At 56.7% G+C, this 19083-nt stretch overlaps 1 protein-coding gene across 4 annotated transcripts in view; it reads left to right on the top strand.

Annotated features, from left to right (window-relative positions):
- Positions 1-19083, top strand: part of LOC147086843 (CXXC-type zinc finger protein 1-like) — a 60004-nt gene that overhangs the window by 25637 nt on the left and 15284 nt on the right. The window contains exons 6-7 of one of the 4 annotated variants that reach the window (XM_085979023.1): positions 7057-7164; positions 16007-16188. In XM_085979023.1, coding sequence (XP_085835149.1) covers positions 7057-7164; positions 16007-16188 — 290 coding nt within the window. Of the gene's footprint in view, positions 1-7056; positions 7165-16003; positions 16189-19083 lie in introns of all 4 variants that reach the window. The other 3 variants (XM_085979022.1, XM_085979025.1, XM_085979026.1) reach the window with 3 other exon arrangements.

Genomic DNA, 19083 nt, shown 5'->3' on the forward strand with positions numbered 1-19083 from the left:
GAGAGGAATAAAAAAAACCTGTATCGTCGACTCGCCGAGAGGCGAAAGAAAAACCATCCACAATAAAGAGACTTTTTTTTGTTCCGTGCTCTCTGGTAGTTTTTTTTAAAAATTCTCTTAACACTTAGCACCTTAGCAGCACCTCACCGACTCCACACTGACCAGAGCCTCTGAGCCATTCACTTTCTCTCTCTTTCTCTCTCTGTTTCTCGCTCTCTCTCTCTCTCTCTCAGCTGCAGGTGCCGGTTTGGCGCCAGCCAGCTCTCGCTTAAACTCTGCTCTATTTTGCTAGAAACTGCTGCGGGTGCGGGACGACGAGCTGATGATTATCAAAGAGCAGCTGGCGCAGGTGAAGACCGACCCCGAGTCCCTGTCCTCCGACGGCGAGCGCGGCCCGGCGGCCCCCACTGTACCACGACTACGCGGCGTCGCTTAGCAGCGGCGACCAGAACAAGGTCAGTTGATTCCCGAGCCCCCCCCGCGTCTTTCCTGCGTTTATAGAAACATCGAAGATAGGAGCAGGAGGAGGCCATTCGGCCCCTCGAGCCCGCTCCGCCATTCAATGAGATCACAGAAACATAGAAGATAGGAGCAGGAGTAGGCCATTCAGCCCCTCGAACCCGCTCCACCATTCAATGAGATCATGGCTGATCATACAAATTCAGTACCCTGTCCCTGCTTTCTCCCCATATCCCTTGATCCCTTTAGCCTTAAGAAATATATCTAACTCCTTCTTGAATATATTTAATGTATTGGCCTCAACTGCCTTGTGTGGTAGAGAATTCCACAGGTTCACCACTCTCTGGGTGAAGAAATTCCTCTTCATCTCTGTCCTAAATGGCTTACCCCTTATCCTTAGACTGTGACCCCTGGTTCTGGGCTCCCCGACCACCGGGAACAGCCTTCCTGCATCTAGTCTGTCTAGTCCTGTTAGAATTTTATAAGTTTCAATGAGATCCCCTCTCATTCTTCTAAACTCCAGCGAATATAAGCCCAATCGACCCAATCTCTCCTCATACATCATTCCTGCCATCCCAGGTATCAGCCTGGTGAATCTTCGCTGCACTCCCTCCATGGCAAGAACATCCTTCCTCAGATAAGGCGACCAAAACTGCACACAATACTCAAGGTGTGGTCTCACCAAGGCCCTGTACAACTGCAGCAAGACATCCTTGTTCCTGCACTCGAACCCTCTCGCTACGAAGGCCAACATACCATTTGCCTTCTTAACCGCCTGCTGCACCTGCATGCTTACCTTCAGCGACTGGTGCACAAGGACACCCAGGTCTCGTTGCACTTCCCCTTCTCCCAATCTAAGAAGAGCAGGGGGTGAGTTCTCCCCGGCGTCCTGGGGCCCAATATTTATCCCTCAGCCAATATAACAAAAACAGATGATCTGGTCTCCACCTTGACTGGGTTTCTCCCCCTCTCCCCCCAATCAGGGGAACGGTAGCGTAGTGGTAACGTCACCGGGCTAGCAACCCAAAGGCCTGGACTAATGATCCAGAGACGTGCGTTCAAATCCCACCAGGTTTAGGGAGGGAATTCCAGACCTTGGGGGTCGAGGCAAATCCGCCAATGGTTGAGCCATTATAATCAGGGATGATTAAGAGGCCAGAATTAGAGTGCAGATATCTCTGGGGTGGGGCTGGTGGAGATCAGAGATGGGGAGGGGCGAGGAGGCCATGGATTCGAAAACAAGGGTGAGAATTTTGAAATCGAGGCGCTGCTTAACCGGGAGCCATTGTCGGTCAGCGAGTCAGTCCCACGCAGCTGGACAACGGTGGAGAGGCATTGGAGGAGGCTGGTGAGGTCAACCGGGTACGGTGACGTAGTAATTCTGTTACTGGACTAGTAATCCAGAGACCTGGACTAATGATCCAGAGACATAAGTTCAACTCCCACCCACGGAAGCTGGGGCAATTAAAATCAGTTAATTAAATAAATCTGGAATTTAAAAAAAAAAAGCTAGTATCAGGTAATGGTGACCGTGAAACTACCGGATTATCGTTAAAAACCCCTTATCCTGAAACTAATGTCCTTTAGGGAAGGAAATCTACCGCCTTTACCCGGTCTGGCCGGTATGTGACTCCAGACCCACAGCAATGTGGTTGACTCTTGACCGCCCTCTGAAATGGCCACTCAGTTGTAACAGCACTGTGGGAGCACCTTCACCACACGGGCTGCAGCGGTTCAAGAAGGCGGCTCACCACCACCTTCTTAAGGGGCAACTAGGGATGGGCAATAAATGCCGGCCTTGCCAGCGACGCCCAGATCCCATAAGCGGAGAAAAAAAAGTCCGAGGCCTAGGAAATCGTGAAACTCTGCTTTTAACTCTTCATTATAGAATCTTATTATCTGAGGAAGGATGTTCTTGCCATGGAGGGAGTGCAGCGAAGATTCACCAGACTGATACCTGGGATGGCAGGAATGACGTATGAGGAGAGATTGGGTCGATTAGGCTTATATTCGCTCGAGTTTAGAAGAATGAGAGGGGATCTCATTGAAACTTATAAAATTCTAACAGGACTAGACAGACTAGATGCAGGAAGGATGTTCCCGATGGGCGGGGGGAATCCAGAACCAGGGGTCACAGTCTAAGGATAAGTGGGTAAGCCATTTAGGACAGAGATGAGGAGGAATTTCTTCACCCAGAGAGTGGTGAACCTGTGGAATTCTCTACCACAGAAGGCAGTTGAGGCCAATTCATTAAATATATTCAAGAAGGAGTTGGATATATTTCTTAAGGCTAAAGGGATATGGGACTGAATTTGGACGATCAGCCATGATCTCATTGAATGGTGGAGCAGACTCGAGGGGCCGAATGGCCTACTCCTGCTCCTATCTTCTATGTTTCACCCTTTCAGACAGTGAGTTCCAGACCCCCACCACCCTCTGGGTGAAAAAAGTCTCCTCAACTCCCCTCCAATCCTTCTCCCAATGACTTTAAATCTATGCCCCCTGGTTATTGACCTCTCTGCTAAGGGAAATAGGTCCTTCCTATCCACTCGATCTAGGCCCCCTCATCACCTCAATTAAGTCTCCCCTCCGCCGCCTCTGTTCCAAAGCAAAAACAACCCAGCCTGTCCAATCTTTCCTCATCGCTAAAACTCCTCCAGTCCTGGCCGCACCCTGGTAAATCTCCTCTTCACCCTCTCTAGTGCGATCACATGTTTCCTGTAATGTGGTGACGCAGTTATGGCCTTGCTCCTTATCGCCTTCCAGTACATCCATAACAAGCCTATTCATCCCACGTCGCCTCCCTACAGTCACTTGACTGATTTATCGCATCTTCTCGTGGATGGTCAATGAGGTAATGTCTCCAGTGGTCCCAGGACTGGCCTTGCATAGCTGCTGCTGAATAAGTACTAATATTATGTGGATATATATATTTTCTACTCCAGAAATATCCAACCTAGTACAGGAAACTCTTTATTATCTGGCACCGGCGTGGTGCCGGTTTATCAAAAAGTCCGGATTACAGAGAGGTAGAGTTAAAAGGTACGAGAGCTCCGTACACAGCAACAAATCCAGGCTTCCCTGTTGCTTAGCAACAGGTGCAGGAACTCCGGCCACAGACCAAGCGTCCCGCAAGTGCAGGAACCCCGGTTACACAGCCACGAGATCCAGGAACGGCCACTAATATGAAGTAAAACTTAACCTGAACCTACTCCTGAATTTTGCCGGTTAACAGAGATTTCCGGTTATTTAGGTGCCGGTAAATCGAGAGTTTCCTGTACACCTATTCTTACAAAGTTGACGTGTGTCAAAAGTTTTGCGTGTGGCTTGTGCTTTCTATTCCAACCCTCTCCTGGCCGGGCCTCTCACCTTCCTTTCTCCGTAACCATCCACTCATCTAAAACTCTGCTGCCCCCGTGTCCTAACTCGCACCCAGTCCCGTTCACACCATCACCGCCCCCCCCCCACCCCCCGTGCTTGCCGTACTACATTGGCTCCCTGTCCGGCAACACCTCGGTTTTCAAACTCTCATCCTCCGGTTCAAATTCCTTTATGGCCTCCTCGCCCCCCTTCCCCTCCCCTTCACAGTGAATTCCATCTGCCACTGTCTAGCCCATTCCCCATCTTACCAATATCCCTCGAGGAACACGGGAACAGGAGGCGGCCATTCATGCCCTCGAGTCTGTTCCGCCATTCAGTTCGATCACGGCCAATCTGTATCTTAGCTCCAGCTAGCCGCCTTGGTTCCGTATCCCTTAATACCCTCCCCAACAAAAATCTATCCATCTCGGTTTTGAAATTTCCAATTGACCCCCAGCCTCGACAGCTCTTTGAGGGTGAGAGTGTTCCAGATTTCCACTGCCCTTTGTGTGAAGAAGTGCTTCCTGAACGGCCTGGCTCTAATTTGAAGGTTCTGCCCCCTTGTTCTGGACTCCCCCCACCAGAGGAAATAGTTTCTTTCTCGATCGACCCCTTTAATCATCTCAAACACCTCGATCAGATCACCATAAGAACATAGGAAATAGGAGCAGGAGTAGGCCAATCGGCCCCTCGAGCCTGCTCCGCCATTCAATAAGATCATGGCTGATCTGATCCTAACCGCCAATCCCACTATCACAGAACCATCTCCTGAATCTAACAGAATTAGACACACGAAATAGGAGCAGGATCAGGCTACACGGCCCCTGGGCCCGCTCCGCTACCCACAGGGCCATCTTCTATCCTCGAGGGAATACAAGCCCAGTCTGTGCAACCTGTCCAAGTAATTTAATTTCTTAAGGCTAAGGGGATCAAGGGATATGGAGAGAAGGCAGGGACCGGGTACTGAATTTGGATGATCAGCCATGATCTCACTGAATGGCGGAGCAGTCTCGAGGGGCCGAATGGCCGACGACTCCTATCTTCTATGGTAACCCTTTTAGCCCTTTTATGCTGTTATCAACTTGACATATATCCACAATATATTAATTTTATCTGTAGCTTGTGCTGCCCGTCACGTTTCCACCATTGCAAGCATGAGGAACTTAAGTACGCCATCGTGCCCCCTTGTTCTTGACTCCCCCACCAGAGGAATAGTTTCTCCACCCTACCGAATCCTTTTAACAGATCACCCCTTAATCTCCTATACTCGAGGGGAAATATTCCAAGTTTATTTATTTTAACCCTTCAAGCCTCAGTGTCGTTCTGGTGAATCTGCGCTGCACCCCCCCCCCCCCCCCCCCCCCCCCTCCGAGACCCAATATACCCTTCCTGAGGTGCGGGGCCCAGTGCTCCAGAAGGGGTCTGGCTTTTAACGATTGTGAACTCCCAAATCTCTTTGCTCCGCTACAGTTCCGAGTCTCTCACCACTTAGGAAAAACTAGGAACTGTAGAGGAGTCATCCATCACACTTAGCTCCTGACTCCCTATTGCTCACTGTCAGTCAGGATATCCTCAAGTGTGACAGGACGGAAGTGACACAGAAATTGGACACTTCACCTCCAACTTTTAATATCGTGTGTGTCTCGTGTAGTCATCAAATTCGGAAGTTAGGCGTAAGAGGGGCTCTTGGAGTGGTTCGAATAGGTTACCAGGGAAGGATGTTGAAGGAGACAGTGTAAATGGGGTCACGGGTAAATTGGGTGGGTTTCTGCAGAAAGAATGGATTGTAGGACATGGTGAAGTGGTGGGGGTGGAGGGATATGGGGAGGATGTGGGGTTGAGGGAGACGGGGAGAAGGCGGGCGGGCGGGGTTGAGGGAGATGGGGAGAAGGTGGGTGGGTGAGGTTGAGGGAGATGGGGAGAAGGTGGGTGGGTGGGGTTGAGGGAGATGGGGAGAAGGTGGGTGGGTGGGGTTGAGGGAGATGGGGAGAAGGTGGGTGGGTGGGGTTGAGGGAGATGGGGAGAAGGTGGGTGGGTGGGGTTGAGGGAGATGGGGAGAAGGTGGGTGGGTGGGGTTGAGGGAGATGGGGAGAAGGTGGGTGGGTGGGGTTGAGGGAGATGGGGAGAAGGTGGGTGTGGGTGAGGTTGAGGGAGATGGGGAGAAGGTGGGTGGGTGGGGTTGAGGGAGATGGGGAGAAGGTGGGTGGGTGAGGATGAGAGATATGGGGAGAAGGTGGGTGGGTGGGGTTGAGGGAGATGGGGAGAAGGTGGGGTGGGGTTGGGGGAGATGGGGAGAAGGTGGGTGGGTGGGGTTGAGGGAGATGGGGAGAAGGTGGGTGGGGTTGAGGGAGATGGGGAGAAGGTGGGTGGGGTTGAGGGAGATGGGGAGAAGGTGGGTGGGTAGGGTTGAGGGAGACGGGGAGAAGGTGGGTGGGTGGGGTTGAGGGAGATGGGGAGAAGGTGGGTAGGTGGGGGTTGAGGGATATGGGGAGAAGGTGGGTGGGTGGGTTGAGGGAGATGGGGAGAAGGTGGGTGGTTGGGGTTGAGGGAGATGGGGAGAAGGTGGGTAGGTGGGGTTGAGGGATATGGGGAGAAGGTGGGTGGGTGGGGTTGAGGGAGATGGGGAGAAGGTGGGTGGTTGGGGGAGACGGGGAGAAGGTGGGTGGGTGGGGTTGAGGGACATGGGGAGAAGGTGGGTGGGTGGGGTTGAGGGAGATGGGGAGAAGGTGGGTGGTTGGGGGAGACGGGGAGAAGGTGGGTGTGGGGTGGGGTTGAGGGACATGGGGAGAAGGTGGGTGGGTGGGGTTGAGGGAGATGGGGAGAAGGTGGGTGGGTGGGGTTGGGGGAGACGGGGAGAAGGTGGGTGGGTGGGGTTGAGGGAGATGGGGAGAAGGTGGGTAGGTGGGGTTGAGGGAGACGGGGGAGAAGGCGGGCGGGCGGGGTTGAGGGAGACGGGGAGCGGGCGGGGCGGGGGTTGAGGGAGACGGGGAGAAGGCGGGCGGGCGGGGGTTGAGGGAGACGGGGAGCGGGCGGGGCGGGGTTGAGGGATATGGGGAGAAGGCGGGCGGGTGGAGTTGAGGGATCTGGTGCAGGGCAGCATTGGCCGCAGTAACTTGGATAATCAGCAAGTGGGGGGGTGCAATAATGTGGGATTGGGTCAGTCTGGGCTGCCTTAAGTCTGGTACTTTTGCTGAGCGGAGTCACTGACCACCTTTCCCGTCTCTCCTCCTCTGACAGCCGTGGCTCAGCGAGGCCGAGGACGCCCTGTTTATCGACCCGCCACTGCGCAAACGAGCCGTGAAGGTAAAACACGTACAGCGGAGGGATAAGAAGTCGGACAAAAAGGTAAGAGCGTTCAGCGTGTGTGACTGTCCACTGTGCATGCAGGAACTGCTGGCCGGGGCTGGGTGTTTAACCGCAGTCGTACTGCACTGTACCGAAAGGCCCTCCCCTTCAAAAACACAACGCGCAGTGAGGCTCGGTCGCCGGGGCATTAACTGCGCCTGTAATAATGGGGTGAAGTCTCACTGGGTGTTTCAACGGTCCCAGCGAGGGGCTAGGGGAGCTGGACCATGGAGAGCGAGGGGGGTCCGGACAACGAGGGAGGGGGAGTCCGGACCATGGAGAGCAAGGGGGGTCCGGACAACGAGGGAGGGGGAGTCCGGACAACGGGGGAGGGGGGGGAGTCCGGACAACGGGGGAGGGGGCGGAGTCCGGACAACGAGGGAGGGGGGGTAGTCCGGACAACGGGGGAGGGGGGAGTCCGGACAACGGGGGAGGGGGGGGGAGTCCGGACAACGGGGGAGGGGGGGAGGTCCGGACAACGGGGGAGGGGGGGGGAGTCCGGACAACGGGGGAGGGGGGGGGGAGTCCGGACAACGGGGGGGGGGGGGGAGTCCGGACAATGGGGGAGGGGGGGGGAGTCCGGACAATGGAGGAGGGGGGGGGGGGGAGTCCGGACAACGAGGGAGGGGGAGTCCGGGCCATGGAGAGCGAGGGGTGTCCGGACAACGAGGAAGGGGGAGTCCGGACCATGGAGAGGGAGGGGTGTCCGGACAACGAGGGAGGGGGAGTCCGGACCATGGAGAGGGAGGGGTGTCCGGACAACGAGGAAGGGGGAGTCTGGACCATGGAGAGGGAGGGGTGTCCGGACAACGAGGGAGGGGGAGTCCGGGCCATGGAGGGCGAGGGGTGTCCGGACAACGAGGAAGGGGGAGTCCGGACCATGGAGAGGGAGGGGTGTCCGGACAACGAGGGAGGGGGAGTCCGGACCATGGAGAGGGAGGGGTGTCCGGACAACGAGGAAGGGGGAGTCCGGACCATGGAGAGGGAGGGGTGTCCGGACAACGAGGGAGGGGGAGTCCGGGCCATGGAGGGCGAGGGGTGTCCGGACAACGAGGAAGGGGGAGTCCGGACCATGGAGAGGGAGGGGTGCCCGGACAACGAGGGAGGGGGAGTCCGGACAACAAGGGAGGGGGAGTCCGGACCATGGAGAGCGAGGGGGAGTCCGGACAACAAGGGAGGGGAGTCCGGACCATGGAGAGTGAGGGGGAGTCCGGACAACGAGGGAGGGGGAGTCCGGACAACGAGGGAGGGGGAGTCCGGACAACGAGGGAGGGGGAGTCCGGACAACGAGGGAGGGGGAGTCCGGACAACGAGGGAGGGGGAGTCCGGACAACGAGGGAGGGGGAGTCCGGACAACGAGGGAGGGGGAGTCCGGACAACGAGGGAGGGGGAGTCCGGACAACGAGGGAGGGGAGTCCGGACCATAGAGAGTGAGGGGGAGTCCGGACAACGAGGGAGGGGGAGTCCGGACAACGAGGGAGGGGGAGTCCGGACAACGAGGGAGGGGGAGTCCGGACAACGAGGGAGGGGGAGTCCGGACAACGAGGGAGGGGGAGTCCGGACAACGAGGGAGGGGGAGTCCGGACAACGAGGGAGGGGGAGTCCGGACAACGAGGGAGGGGGAGTCCGGACAACGAGGGAGGGGGAGTCCGGACAACGAGGGAGGGGGAGTCCGGACAACGAGGGAGGGGGAGTCCGGACAACGAGGGAGGGGGAGTCCGGACCATGGAGAGGGAGGGGGAGTCCGGACAACGAGGGAGGGGGAGTCCGGACCATGGAGAGGGAGGGGAAGTCCGGACCATGGAGAGTGAGGGGGAGTCCGGACCATGGAGAGTGAGGGGGAGTCCGGACGAGGGAAGGGGAGTCCGGACGAGGGAGGGGGAGTCCGGACCATGGAGAGGGAGGGGGAGTCCGGACCATGGAGAGTGAGGGGGAGTCCGGACCATGGAGAGGGAAGGGGAGTCCGGACGAGGGAGAGGGAAGGGGAGTCCGGACGAGGGAGGGGGAGTCCGGACCATGGAGAGGGAGGGGGAGTCCGGACCATGGAGAGGGAGGGGGAGTCCAGACGATGGAGAGGGAGGGGGGTCCGGACAACGAGGGATGGGGGGGGTGGTCTGGACGACGTAGGGGAGGGGGGCAGTGGCGGCTCCGGATGATTTGTGGGGTGGTGATTCCCGACGACACAGAGCGAGTTTGGGAGGGGGGGGTGGCCCAGGCGACGGAGAGCGGGGGACAAGAACTAGGTGACGGAGCGTGGGGGGTGGGGTCTGGGTGACGGAAAGCGAGGGGAACGGGGTCCGGGTGACGGAGAGCGAGGGGGACGGGGTCCGGGTGACGGACAGCGTGGGGGACGGGGTCCGGGTGACGGAGAGCGTGGGGACGGGGTCCGGGTGACGGAGAGCGTGGGGGGTGGGGTCCGGGTGACGGAGAGCGAGGGGGACGGGGTCCGGGTGACGGACAGCGTGGGGGACGGGGTCCGGGTGACGGACAGCGTGGGGGACGGGGTCCGGGTGACGGAGAGCGTGGGGGACGGGGTCCGGGTGACGGAGAGCGTGGGGGGTGGGGTCCGGGTGACGGAGAGCGTGGGGGCGGACTAAGCGTCTGAGAGCAGGTGGGGTGATGGACAATGGACAGGGAGCGGGCCATGCTCTTTCTCTTTCTCTCTATTCTCTTTCTCTCCTCTTTCTTTCCCTTTCTCTTTTTTTCCCCTCTCATTCTTTCTCTTTCTCTCTCAACCCGCCCCACTTGATTTCAGCTTCCGCCCTGGCGCCCCGTGCGATGCAAATTGCACCTCGTGGGAAGTCATCCCTCCACCCGTCAACCTCAATTACACGGTTTGCGCCAGCGGCCCGCGTCGGTGCCCCAGCCCGCGTGCTCCTTCCGGTGCGCGGGTGTCTCGATTGTTGGCCTGCGCTCGTGGTGGGGGTGTGGCGGGGGGAGAGTCTGCGCACCGCCCCCCACCCCCCACCCCCCCCGGCGTGGTGACTGCGAGTCTAAGTGACGCTGCAGATCGCTTCGTATTCCCTGTGGGGAGGGTTGTCTGTATAGATTGAGGACAAATCTGAAACTAAGTACTGTTGTGCCCAAGGAGTGTGGTCAGTATTTACAGGGAAGCCCCGGCAGTGTGACGGTAATTACGGGGGGGTCCCCGGGAGTGTGTCAGTATTTACAGGGGGTCCCCGGGAGTGTGTCAGTATTTACAGGTGCTTCCCCGGGAGTGTGTCAGTATTTACAGGGGGTCCCCGGGAGTGTGTCAGTATTTACAGGATGTCCTTGGGAATGTGTCAGTATTTACAGGGGGTCCCCGGGAGTATGTCAGTATTTACAGGGGGTCCCCGGGAGTGTGTCAGTATTTACAGGGGGTCCCCGGGAGTGTGTCAGTATTTACAGGTGCTTCCCCGGGAGTGTGTCAGTATTTACAGGGGGTCCCCGGGAGTGTGTCAGTATTTACAGGATGTCCTTGGGAATGTGTCAGTATTTACAGGGGGTCCCCGGGAGTATGTCAGTATTTACAGGGGGTCCCCGGGAGTGTGTCAGTATTTACAGGGGGTCCCCGGGAGTGTGTCAGTATTTACAGGATGTCCCTGGGAATGTGTCAGTATTTACGGGGAAATCCCGGGAGTGTGTCAGTATTTACAGAGGGTCCCCGGGAGTGTGTCAGTATTTACAGGATGTCCTTGGGAATGTGTCAGTATTTACGGGGTAATCCCGGGAGTGTGTCAGTATTTACAGGGGGTCCCCGGGAGTGTGTCAGTATTTACAGGATGTCCTTGGGAATGTGTCAGTATTTACGGGGTAATCCCGGGAGTGTGTCAGTATTTACAGGGGGTCCCTGGGAGTGTGTCAGTATTTACAGGGGGTCCCCGGGAGTGTGACGGTAATTACGGGGGGGTCTCCGGGAGTGTGTCAGTATTTACGGGGGGGTCCCCGGGAGTGTGACGGTAATTACGGGGGGGTCTCCGGGAGTGTGACGGTAATTACGGGGGGGTCTCTGGGAGTGTGTCAGTATTTACAGGGGGTCCCCGGCAGTGTGACGGTAATTACGGGGGGGTCTCCGGGAGTGTGTCAGTATTTACAGGGGGTCCCCGGCAGTGTGACGGTAATTACGGGGGGGTCTCCGGGAGTGTGTCTCTTTCCCTGCTCTCTCTCTCCCCCTCCCCTGCACACACGCTCATTCTCCTCCTTCGCTGCTCTCATCCCCTCCCTTGCTCATGTTTCATCTCTTGCGCACTCTTCCCCGCAACACACTCTTGCACACTTATGCTGCCCTGTGCACTCTTCTCATTGAATGGCGGAACAGGTTCGAGGGGCTGAATGGCTGACTCCTGTCCCTATATTCCGATGCACACCCCTCCTCCCCCGCGCACACTCTCGCTCTCCTCCCCTCTCTTGCTCCCGTTTGATTTGAACACCTCGTTTGTCTCCCTGTACTCGGGCGTTCCAAGAATCTCCAGTGCGGGCAGCAGTGGAAAGTTTTGGGCTCGCTGGGCGTGTGGGAGAGGCAGCAGCGAGACTTATTCTGCAGAGGGCCGCCGGGCGTTAGCTGGGCACCGCGTCCGGGGCGATCGCGAGGAATGCCGGCACCCTCCTCTCGCCCACACCCTTTGTTTCGGGCTTGATAAACGGTCTCAGCCGTCTCACTCGGACTGTATCCCCGTGCGTCATTCCGCCTGCTCCCCTCCGGAGGGCAGCATCTCCTCAGCCTCTTGCTGCTTTCCAATATTAATCACCTGTGCTGAACCGAAGGCAATGTGCGAGGGAGAGGGTGCAGGACGTGACGTTCCCGTGAAATTCAGCCTCTTCACGCCAGCCTGCGCGAGACACTGTGTCCTTCCCTTCAGACCCCCTCCCCGCCCCGGGTGTCAGCCGCACGCTACACTGCGGCCTCTCGAGTAGCTCTCCGCGGGCCCGGGCGGCCAGCTATTCGCCCACTGGGGCATCACAGCTGCGCCTGATCCTGCCCTCCCTCAGCTGACGGGTCGCCAGATGGCGATCGACCTGGCTCCTTTCCCCCACCCCCCACCTGTCCCGGCTGGAGAGCAAAGATCCCAGCACAGGCCGCAGATGGTAGCTGGACCTTTCTCCGTCGGGGCTGCGTCTTTTTTTTTTTGGAGGCTGTTTGCAACGATCTGCCTGGTGGGGCGGGGTGGAGTTTTGCGCAACGCGCCAATACAGGGACGCTCGTTATTTAAAGCGCGCGCTGTCATTTGTCTGGGGGCGCAGTGCGGGGCCGGTGAGTGGAGGTTTGCGCAGCTGATCATAGTCAGAGGAGGGGGGCGGTGGTATGTGTGTATACTCTGCACTGACTGATTTCGGGAGCACATCACGACCCGTGTAGCCTGCCTGGCGCTGTTAGACGCTTATCAGAAGGGGTACAGATCGCGCTGAGCCCCGAGGCTGTCCTTGGGAGGAGTTGTTCCCCCGGCTCTCTGCTGAGGAGCAGAGTCCTGTCTTGGTCCACTTCAGAGCAAGATAACCCGTCTGTGTTCGTGTTTAACCAGGGTTACAGGACTCCAAGCCATCCCCCGCCCCCCGCCAACGACACATCCAATCCAATCCATCGAGGTGGGACTGATTAATACTGACTGCCGGGCTGACACTTGCTTATATTTACAGCCTGCTCGAACGCAGATCCGCTGTGACAGCTCTCTCCCACTTGGGAGATTGTGTGTGGTGGGGGGGGGGAGTGAGGCTCTCGGCCTTTGCCAAACTTGCCTTTCGGCCCTGGTGGTTTGGAGGCCGCTTGGCGGGTGAAACGCCGACTCGACTGACGAGGTTGTCGCTTGCGAGAAGTGAATCTGAATGGTTTAGCCCCCCTTGCAATGGAGGGTCGCGTCCCCTCCTGCACGTCAAAGGGACGCAAGAGAAAGAGACAGACAGAGACCTCCTATAGCTATGCCAGGAGCCCCATCGTCTCCTGATTTGCCTATTGGGTTGGGCAGCTGTCCTGGTTGTAGGCCACCCCTTTCTTTCCTCCCCCCACAACCCCTCCCCAGCATAGCACCAGGTGGGGCCCACCCAAAGACTGCCTATAGTTGTGGCCTCAGTTTATAGACCGAGGCCTGACTCACTCCAGTCCCAGGCCAGGAACGTTGGCCTCCAGCCTCGAAGAACAGGAGGAGGATGCTTCTCTCTCAGGGCCCTCGCTGTCTGCCCCTTGCTATTGCTCCTGCAAACCCAGGTGTTCCTGCGCGCTAAGGCCCAGTGATTGTGGGCTCCTTTGGGGGGAGGGGGGGTGGCGGGGGTTGCAAATCCGTTCCCGGTCCCAATTCCCTCTGCTTTCTCTCCCTCCCTTTTTTGAGCTTATACGGTTCTGGAACGGGTGGTGTAAAATTTAACTGAAGTTCTGTTAATCCGATCTGATTTCATCCTTCTGTGTAATCCTAAATGCCAATTATTTTCCTTAGCCTGAACCAGCATTCCGTCAGCGCGGTGTTTTTCCGTCAGTCTGCGAGATTCGGGAGCGTGCCGTACCAGTGCAGAACCAAGTGGCAAAAGGCATTCATTCGCCGTTCATCCCAGAGGCTGACACTTAGCGCACAGGGTCACGTTTTGGATCGATACGCAGATATATATAAAACGTTGAGGTAAAAATGTACCAGGAGAGAGGCCGAGTCATTCGGCAGGGCTCCACCTGACAGGAAGTCGTCGTCTCCACCCCACCCCGCACCACCACCCTCCCCGCAGCCTGCGCTGTACCAACACCGGCATCGATTGGGCTTGCAATGCCCTCCTCTTCGGGAGTGACCCAAGAGTGCCAGGAGGCCGCGTCTGTCGCAGCTGGCTGTGCGTGTGAGCGAGCAACGCCTCTCGACGTTGACGGGAGGGAGGGGGGGCCCCCTCTCGGCCCTACCATGTATCCCCTCCCTCCGTCCCCCACGCAGAAAGGGGCCCTGGAGTCAGGGGGGCGGGAGTTGTCAATGCCGACCCCCTCCCCCTCCCCTCTTTTCCCCCTGCCGGAGACTCGTCAGTTCTCAAGCTGGTGTGTGACACTCCTTTTGCTCTGCTGCAGTTCAAACCTCCTGCCGTGCGCAAGAGTGGCCACCTTGATCATTCGCCCACCATCCCCTTCCAAGGAAACGTAACGTTAGAACAAAAAGAACAGGCATTTTTTTTTTTTTAAAAGAGGGGGCACTAGAGCCCCATTTCAGTCGGCCTCGCAAACCGTAGCTATGAGTAACCGGACCGACCATGTGCTTAAACGTGTATTTCCTCGCCGTGCCCCGTCTCTCGCACGGCTGGACAACGAGACCTGCTCACACACGCACGCATGCACCCGCCGATTCACGTACTCTTGGTGGCAGGACCTGTTTGCATCGTCTCTGTTTGAATATCTCGCTCTCTCCAGATCCGGGTTCTTGCAATCAGCTGCTCTCTCGCTCGCTTGCTCAGCAAACAAGTCGTCCGCGGGCGGGCAGGGGTGCCTGTTAGTTTTTAACAAAAACGTTGCGCCCCGCCAGCCAGCTCCTGGTCCCACTCCACTGATGTTCCTTGTATATACCGCCCCTCCCACTTCCAGCTCAAAAGTTAAAGCCTTGACCCCCACCAAGGAATATGTTTTATAAAACATTTTCTTGCTTCTCTCTCTGTCTCTGTCTATCGCTCTCTCTCTCGCTCAGTCTATCTGTCTCTCTCTTCCTCGCTCTCCCTGTGTTAAGGAATTAGAGGGACCATGTTTCCGTTGACTATCACGATAAGAACTGTGAGTGTGTGTGTGCCTGCGAGTGTGCCTTCAACCCTCCAGGCGGACCTGACCGAGCTTAAACCATCTCCTGCGTGTCGCGGCATCCCCCTCCTCTCCTCTCCTCCCTGGGAGAAGTAACTGTGAGCTCCCGAGCAGGATTTGACCAGCCAAAGCCCGTGAAACGCGAGTGGACCAGGACACAACCCGAGGAGCGACCCGCCCGCCCTTTTACGCTGCGGGTTTCCGAACGCCCGCAAAACATCCCTTCTCTCTCGTTCTCTACGAAGCCGGCTGCCGCGGCCAGTTCCTTCTTTTCAAGCCTCGGTCCCGCGATGTCCATAAACTCTCCCTCTCGCCTCGTAAGAAAACTACTAGGCACTTGGTCAGAGTATTAAGCAAGGCTTTAATCAACTGTTTTACAACATGGAGGTCTAGTTGTGTCCTTCACTGGTTCCTGTTAAAGAATGTCCTGAGCAAGCTGGGCCCGTGCCCGAGTATTTATACTCTCCCTGGACAGCGCCACCCGCAGGCCGCCCGGTGTTAGTACACAAGTCATTTTCACGTGACTGACAAGATTCATGTCAGCTCCCGAGTCGGGAGGTTGCGGGGCTCGAGCCGGCTTTCGGATGAGGCGTTAAACCGAACGGGGCAGGCGTTGAAAGATCCGCGAAGAAGAGCGGGGGTGGGGGGGGCAGGATCGTGGGGGGACAGTTCTCCCCGGCGTCCCATGGCCGACATCCCTCCTCTTCCCCCGCCCGCCCCAACCAACACCGACCAAACAAAAAAAAATTTTTTTTTAAATAAACGATTAACCGAGTCTTTCGGCAGATTTGCTGTTTGTGGGATTCTGCTGTGCACAAAATGGTGGCGTGTTTGACTCGGGTGGTGGCACTTGACAGGAACTCATTGCCTGTGGGGGGGGACTGCAGCCACTTGCCCTCTAGCTGTCCCGGTGGTGGCGGGGATTAAGATATTGGGAAAGGGAGGCGGGGGGCAGGCGCGGAGGGCGTTTGCGGAGGCTGGGGAGACTGCGGACGGTAGCGGGGTGGGCCAGCTCCCACCCGTACACCGCCCACCTCCTCCCCCCCCCCCCCCCTCTCTTTTCTGCAGTAACCCGATCTCCCCTCCTCCCCTTTTTACGGGGGTTTCTTACAGAAGGAAGAGAAGTACAAGCGACACAAACAGAAGCAGAAACACAAGCAGAAGACCAAACACCCGGAGAAGGTGGAGAGCAAGGAGCTGACCAGCCTGCGGCAGTGCTTGGGCCCCGGCTGTGTGCTGGCGGCTCGCCAGAACTCCAAGTACTGCACCGACAAATGTGGCATCAATTTAGCCGCCAAGTAAGTCCGAGTCTTTGTGTGTGTGTCTCCCCCCTCGTCCTAGCTCTCCTCTCCCAATTCCCCTTCACCTCCTCCTCCTCTCCCCGCCCTTGGGAAAAGGTAGAGGGGGCTTTACTCTGTATCTAACCCGTGCTGTACCTGCCCTGGGAGTGTTTGATGGGGACAGTGTAGAGGGAGCTTTACTCTGTATCTAACCCATGCTGTACCTGCCCTGGGAGTGTTTGATGGGGCAGTGTAGAGGGAGCTTTACTCTGTATCTAACCCGTGCTGTACCTGCCCTGGGAGTGTTTGATGGGGACAGTGTAGAGGGAGCTTTACTCTGTATCTAACCTGTGCTGTACCTGCCCTGGGAGTGTTTGATGGGACAGTGTAGAGGGAGCTTTACTCTGTATCTAACCCGTGCTGTACCGGCCCTGGGAGTGTTTGATGGGACAGTGTAGAGGGAGCTTTATTCTGTATCTAACCCATGCTGTACCTGCCCTGGGAGTGTTTGATGGGGACAGTGTAGAGGGAGCTTTACTCTGTATCTAACCTGTGCTGTACCTGCCCTGGGAGTGTTTGATGGGACAGTGTAGAGGGAGCTTTACTCTGTATCTAACCCGTGCTGTACCTGCCCTGGGAGTGTTTGATGGGACAGTGTAGATGGAGCTTTACTCTGTATCTAACCCGTGCTGTACCGGCCCTGGGAGTGTTTGATGGGACAGTGTAGAGGGAGCTTTACTCTGTATCTAACCCGTGCTGTACCTGCCCTGGGAGTGTTTGATGGGGACAGTGTAGAGGGAGCTTTACTCTGTATCTAACCTGTGGAGTGTTTGATGGGACAGTGTAGAGGGAGCTTTACTCTGTATCTAACCCGTGCTGTACCTGCCCTGGGAGTGTTTGATGGGGACAGTGTAGATGGAGCTTTACTAACCCGTGCTGTACCTGCCCTGGGAGTGTTTGATGGGACAGTGTAGAGGGAGCTTTACTCTGTATCTAACCCGTGCTGTACCTGCCCTGGGAGTGTTTGATGGGGACAGTGTAGAGGGAGCTTTACTCTGTATCTAACCTGTGCTGTACCTGCCCTGGGAGTGTTTGATGGGACAGTGTAGAGGGAGCTTTACTCTGTATCTAACCCGTGCTGTACCTGCCCTGGCAGTGTTTGATGGGACAGTGTACATGGAGCTTTACTCTGTATCTAACCCGTGCTGTAGCGGCCCTGGGAGTGTTTGATGGGACAGTGTAGAGGGAGCTTTACTCTGTATCTAACCCGTGCTGTACCTGCCCTGGGAGTGTTTGATGGGGACAGTGTAGATGGAGCTTTACTAACCCGTGCTGTACTTGCCCTGGGAGTGTTTGATGGGACAGTGTAGAGGGAGCTTTACTCTGTATCTAACCCGTGCTGTACCTGCCCTGGGAGTGTTTGATGGGACAGTGTAGATGGAGCTTTACTCTGTATCTAACCCGTGCTGTACCGGCCCTGGGAGTGTTTGATGGGACAGTGTAGAGGGAGCTTTACTCTGTATCTAACCCGTGCTGTACCTGCCCTGGGAGTGTTTGATGGGGACAGTGTAGATGGAGCTTTACTAACCCGTGCTGTACCTTCCCTGGGAGTGTTTGATGGGACAGTGTAGAGGGAGCTTTACTCTGTATCTAACCCGTGCTGTACCTGCCCTGGGAGTGTTTGATGGGGACAGTGTAGAGGGAGCTTTACTCTGTATCTAACCTGTGCTGTACCTGCCCTGGGAGTGTTTGATGGGACAGTGTAGAGGGAGCATTACTCTGTATCTAACCCGTGCTGTACCTGCCCTGGGAGTGTTTCATGGGACAGTGTAGATGGAGCTTTACTCTGTATCTAACCCGTGCTGTAGCGGCCCTGGGAGTGTTTGATGGGACAGTGTAGAGGGAGCTTTACTCTGTATCTAACCCGTGCTGTACCTGCCCTGGGAGTGTTTGATGGGGACAGTGTAGAGGGAGCTTTACTCTGTATCTAACCTGTGGAGTGTTGGATGGGACAGTGTAGAGGGAGCTTTACTCTGTATCTAACCCGTGCTGTACCTGCCCTGGGAGTGTTTGATGGGGACAGTGTAGATGGAGCTTTACTAACCCGTGCTGTACCTGCCCTGGGAGTGTTTGATGGGACAGTGTAGAGGGAGCTTTACTCTGTATCTAACCCGTGCTGTACCTGCCCTGGGAGTGTTTGATGGGGACAGTGTAGAGGGAGCTTTACTCTGTATCTAACCTGTGCTGTACCTGCCCTGGGAGTGTTTGATGGGACAGTGTAGACGGAGCATTACTCTGTATCTAACCCATGCTGTACCTGCCCTGGGAGTGTTTGATGGGACAGTGTAGATGGAGCTTTACTCTGTATCTAACCCGTGCTGTACCGGCCCTGGGAGTGTTTGATGGGACAGTGTAGAGGGAGCTTTACTCTGTATCTAACCCGTGCTGTACCTGCCCTGGGAGTGTTTGATGGGGACAGTGTCGAGGGAGCTTTACTCTGTATCTAACCCGTGCTGTACCTGCCCTGGGAGTGTTTGATGGGGACAGTGTAGAGGGAGCTTTACTCTATCTAACCTGTGCTGTACCTGCCCTGGGAGTGTTTGATGGGACAGTGTAGAGGGAGCTTTACTCTGTATCTAACCCGTGCTGTACCTGCCCTGGGAGTGTTTGATGGGACAGTGTAGATGGAGCTTTACTCTGTATCTAACCCGTGCTGTACCGGCCCTGGGAGTGTTTGATGGGACAGTGTAGAGGGAGCTTTACTCTGTATCTAACCCGTGCTGTACCTGCCCTGGGAGTGTTTGATGGGGACAGTGTAGAGGGAGCTTTACTCTGTATCTAACCTGTGGAGTGTTTGATGGGACAGTGTAGAGGGAGCTTTACTCTGTATCTAACCCGTGCTGTACCTGCCCT

The sequence above is a fragment of the Somniosus microcephalus genome, unplaced genomic scaffold (assembly GCF_052327205.1).
Source record: "Somniosus microcephalus isolate GS21.2 unplaced genomic scaffold, FLI_Smic_1.0 unresolved_chr7, whole genome shotgun sequence".
NCBI lineage: Eukaryota > Metazoa > Chordata > Chondrichthyes > Squaliformes > Somniosidae > Somniosus > Somniosus microcephalus.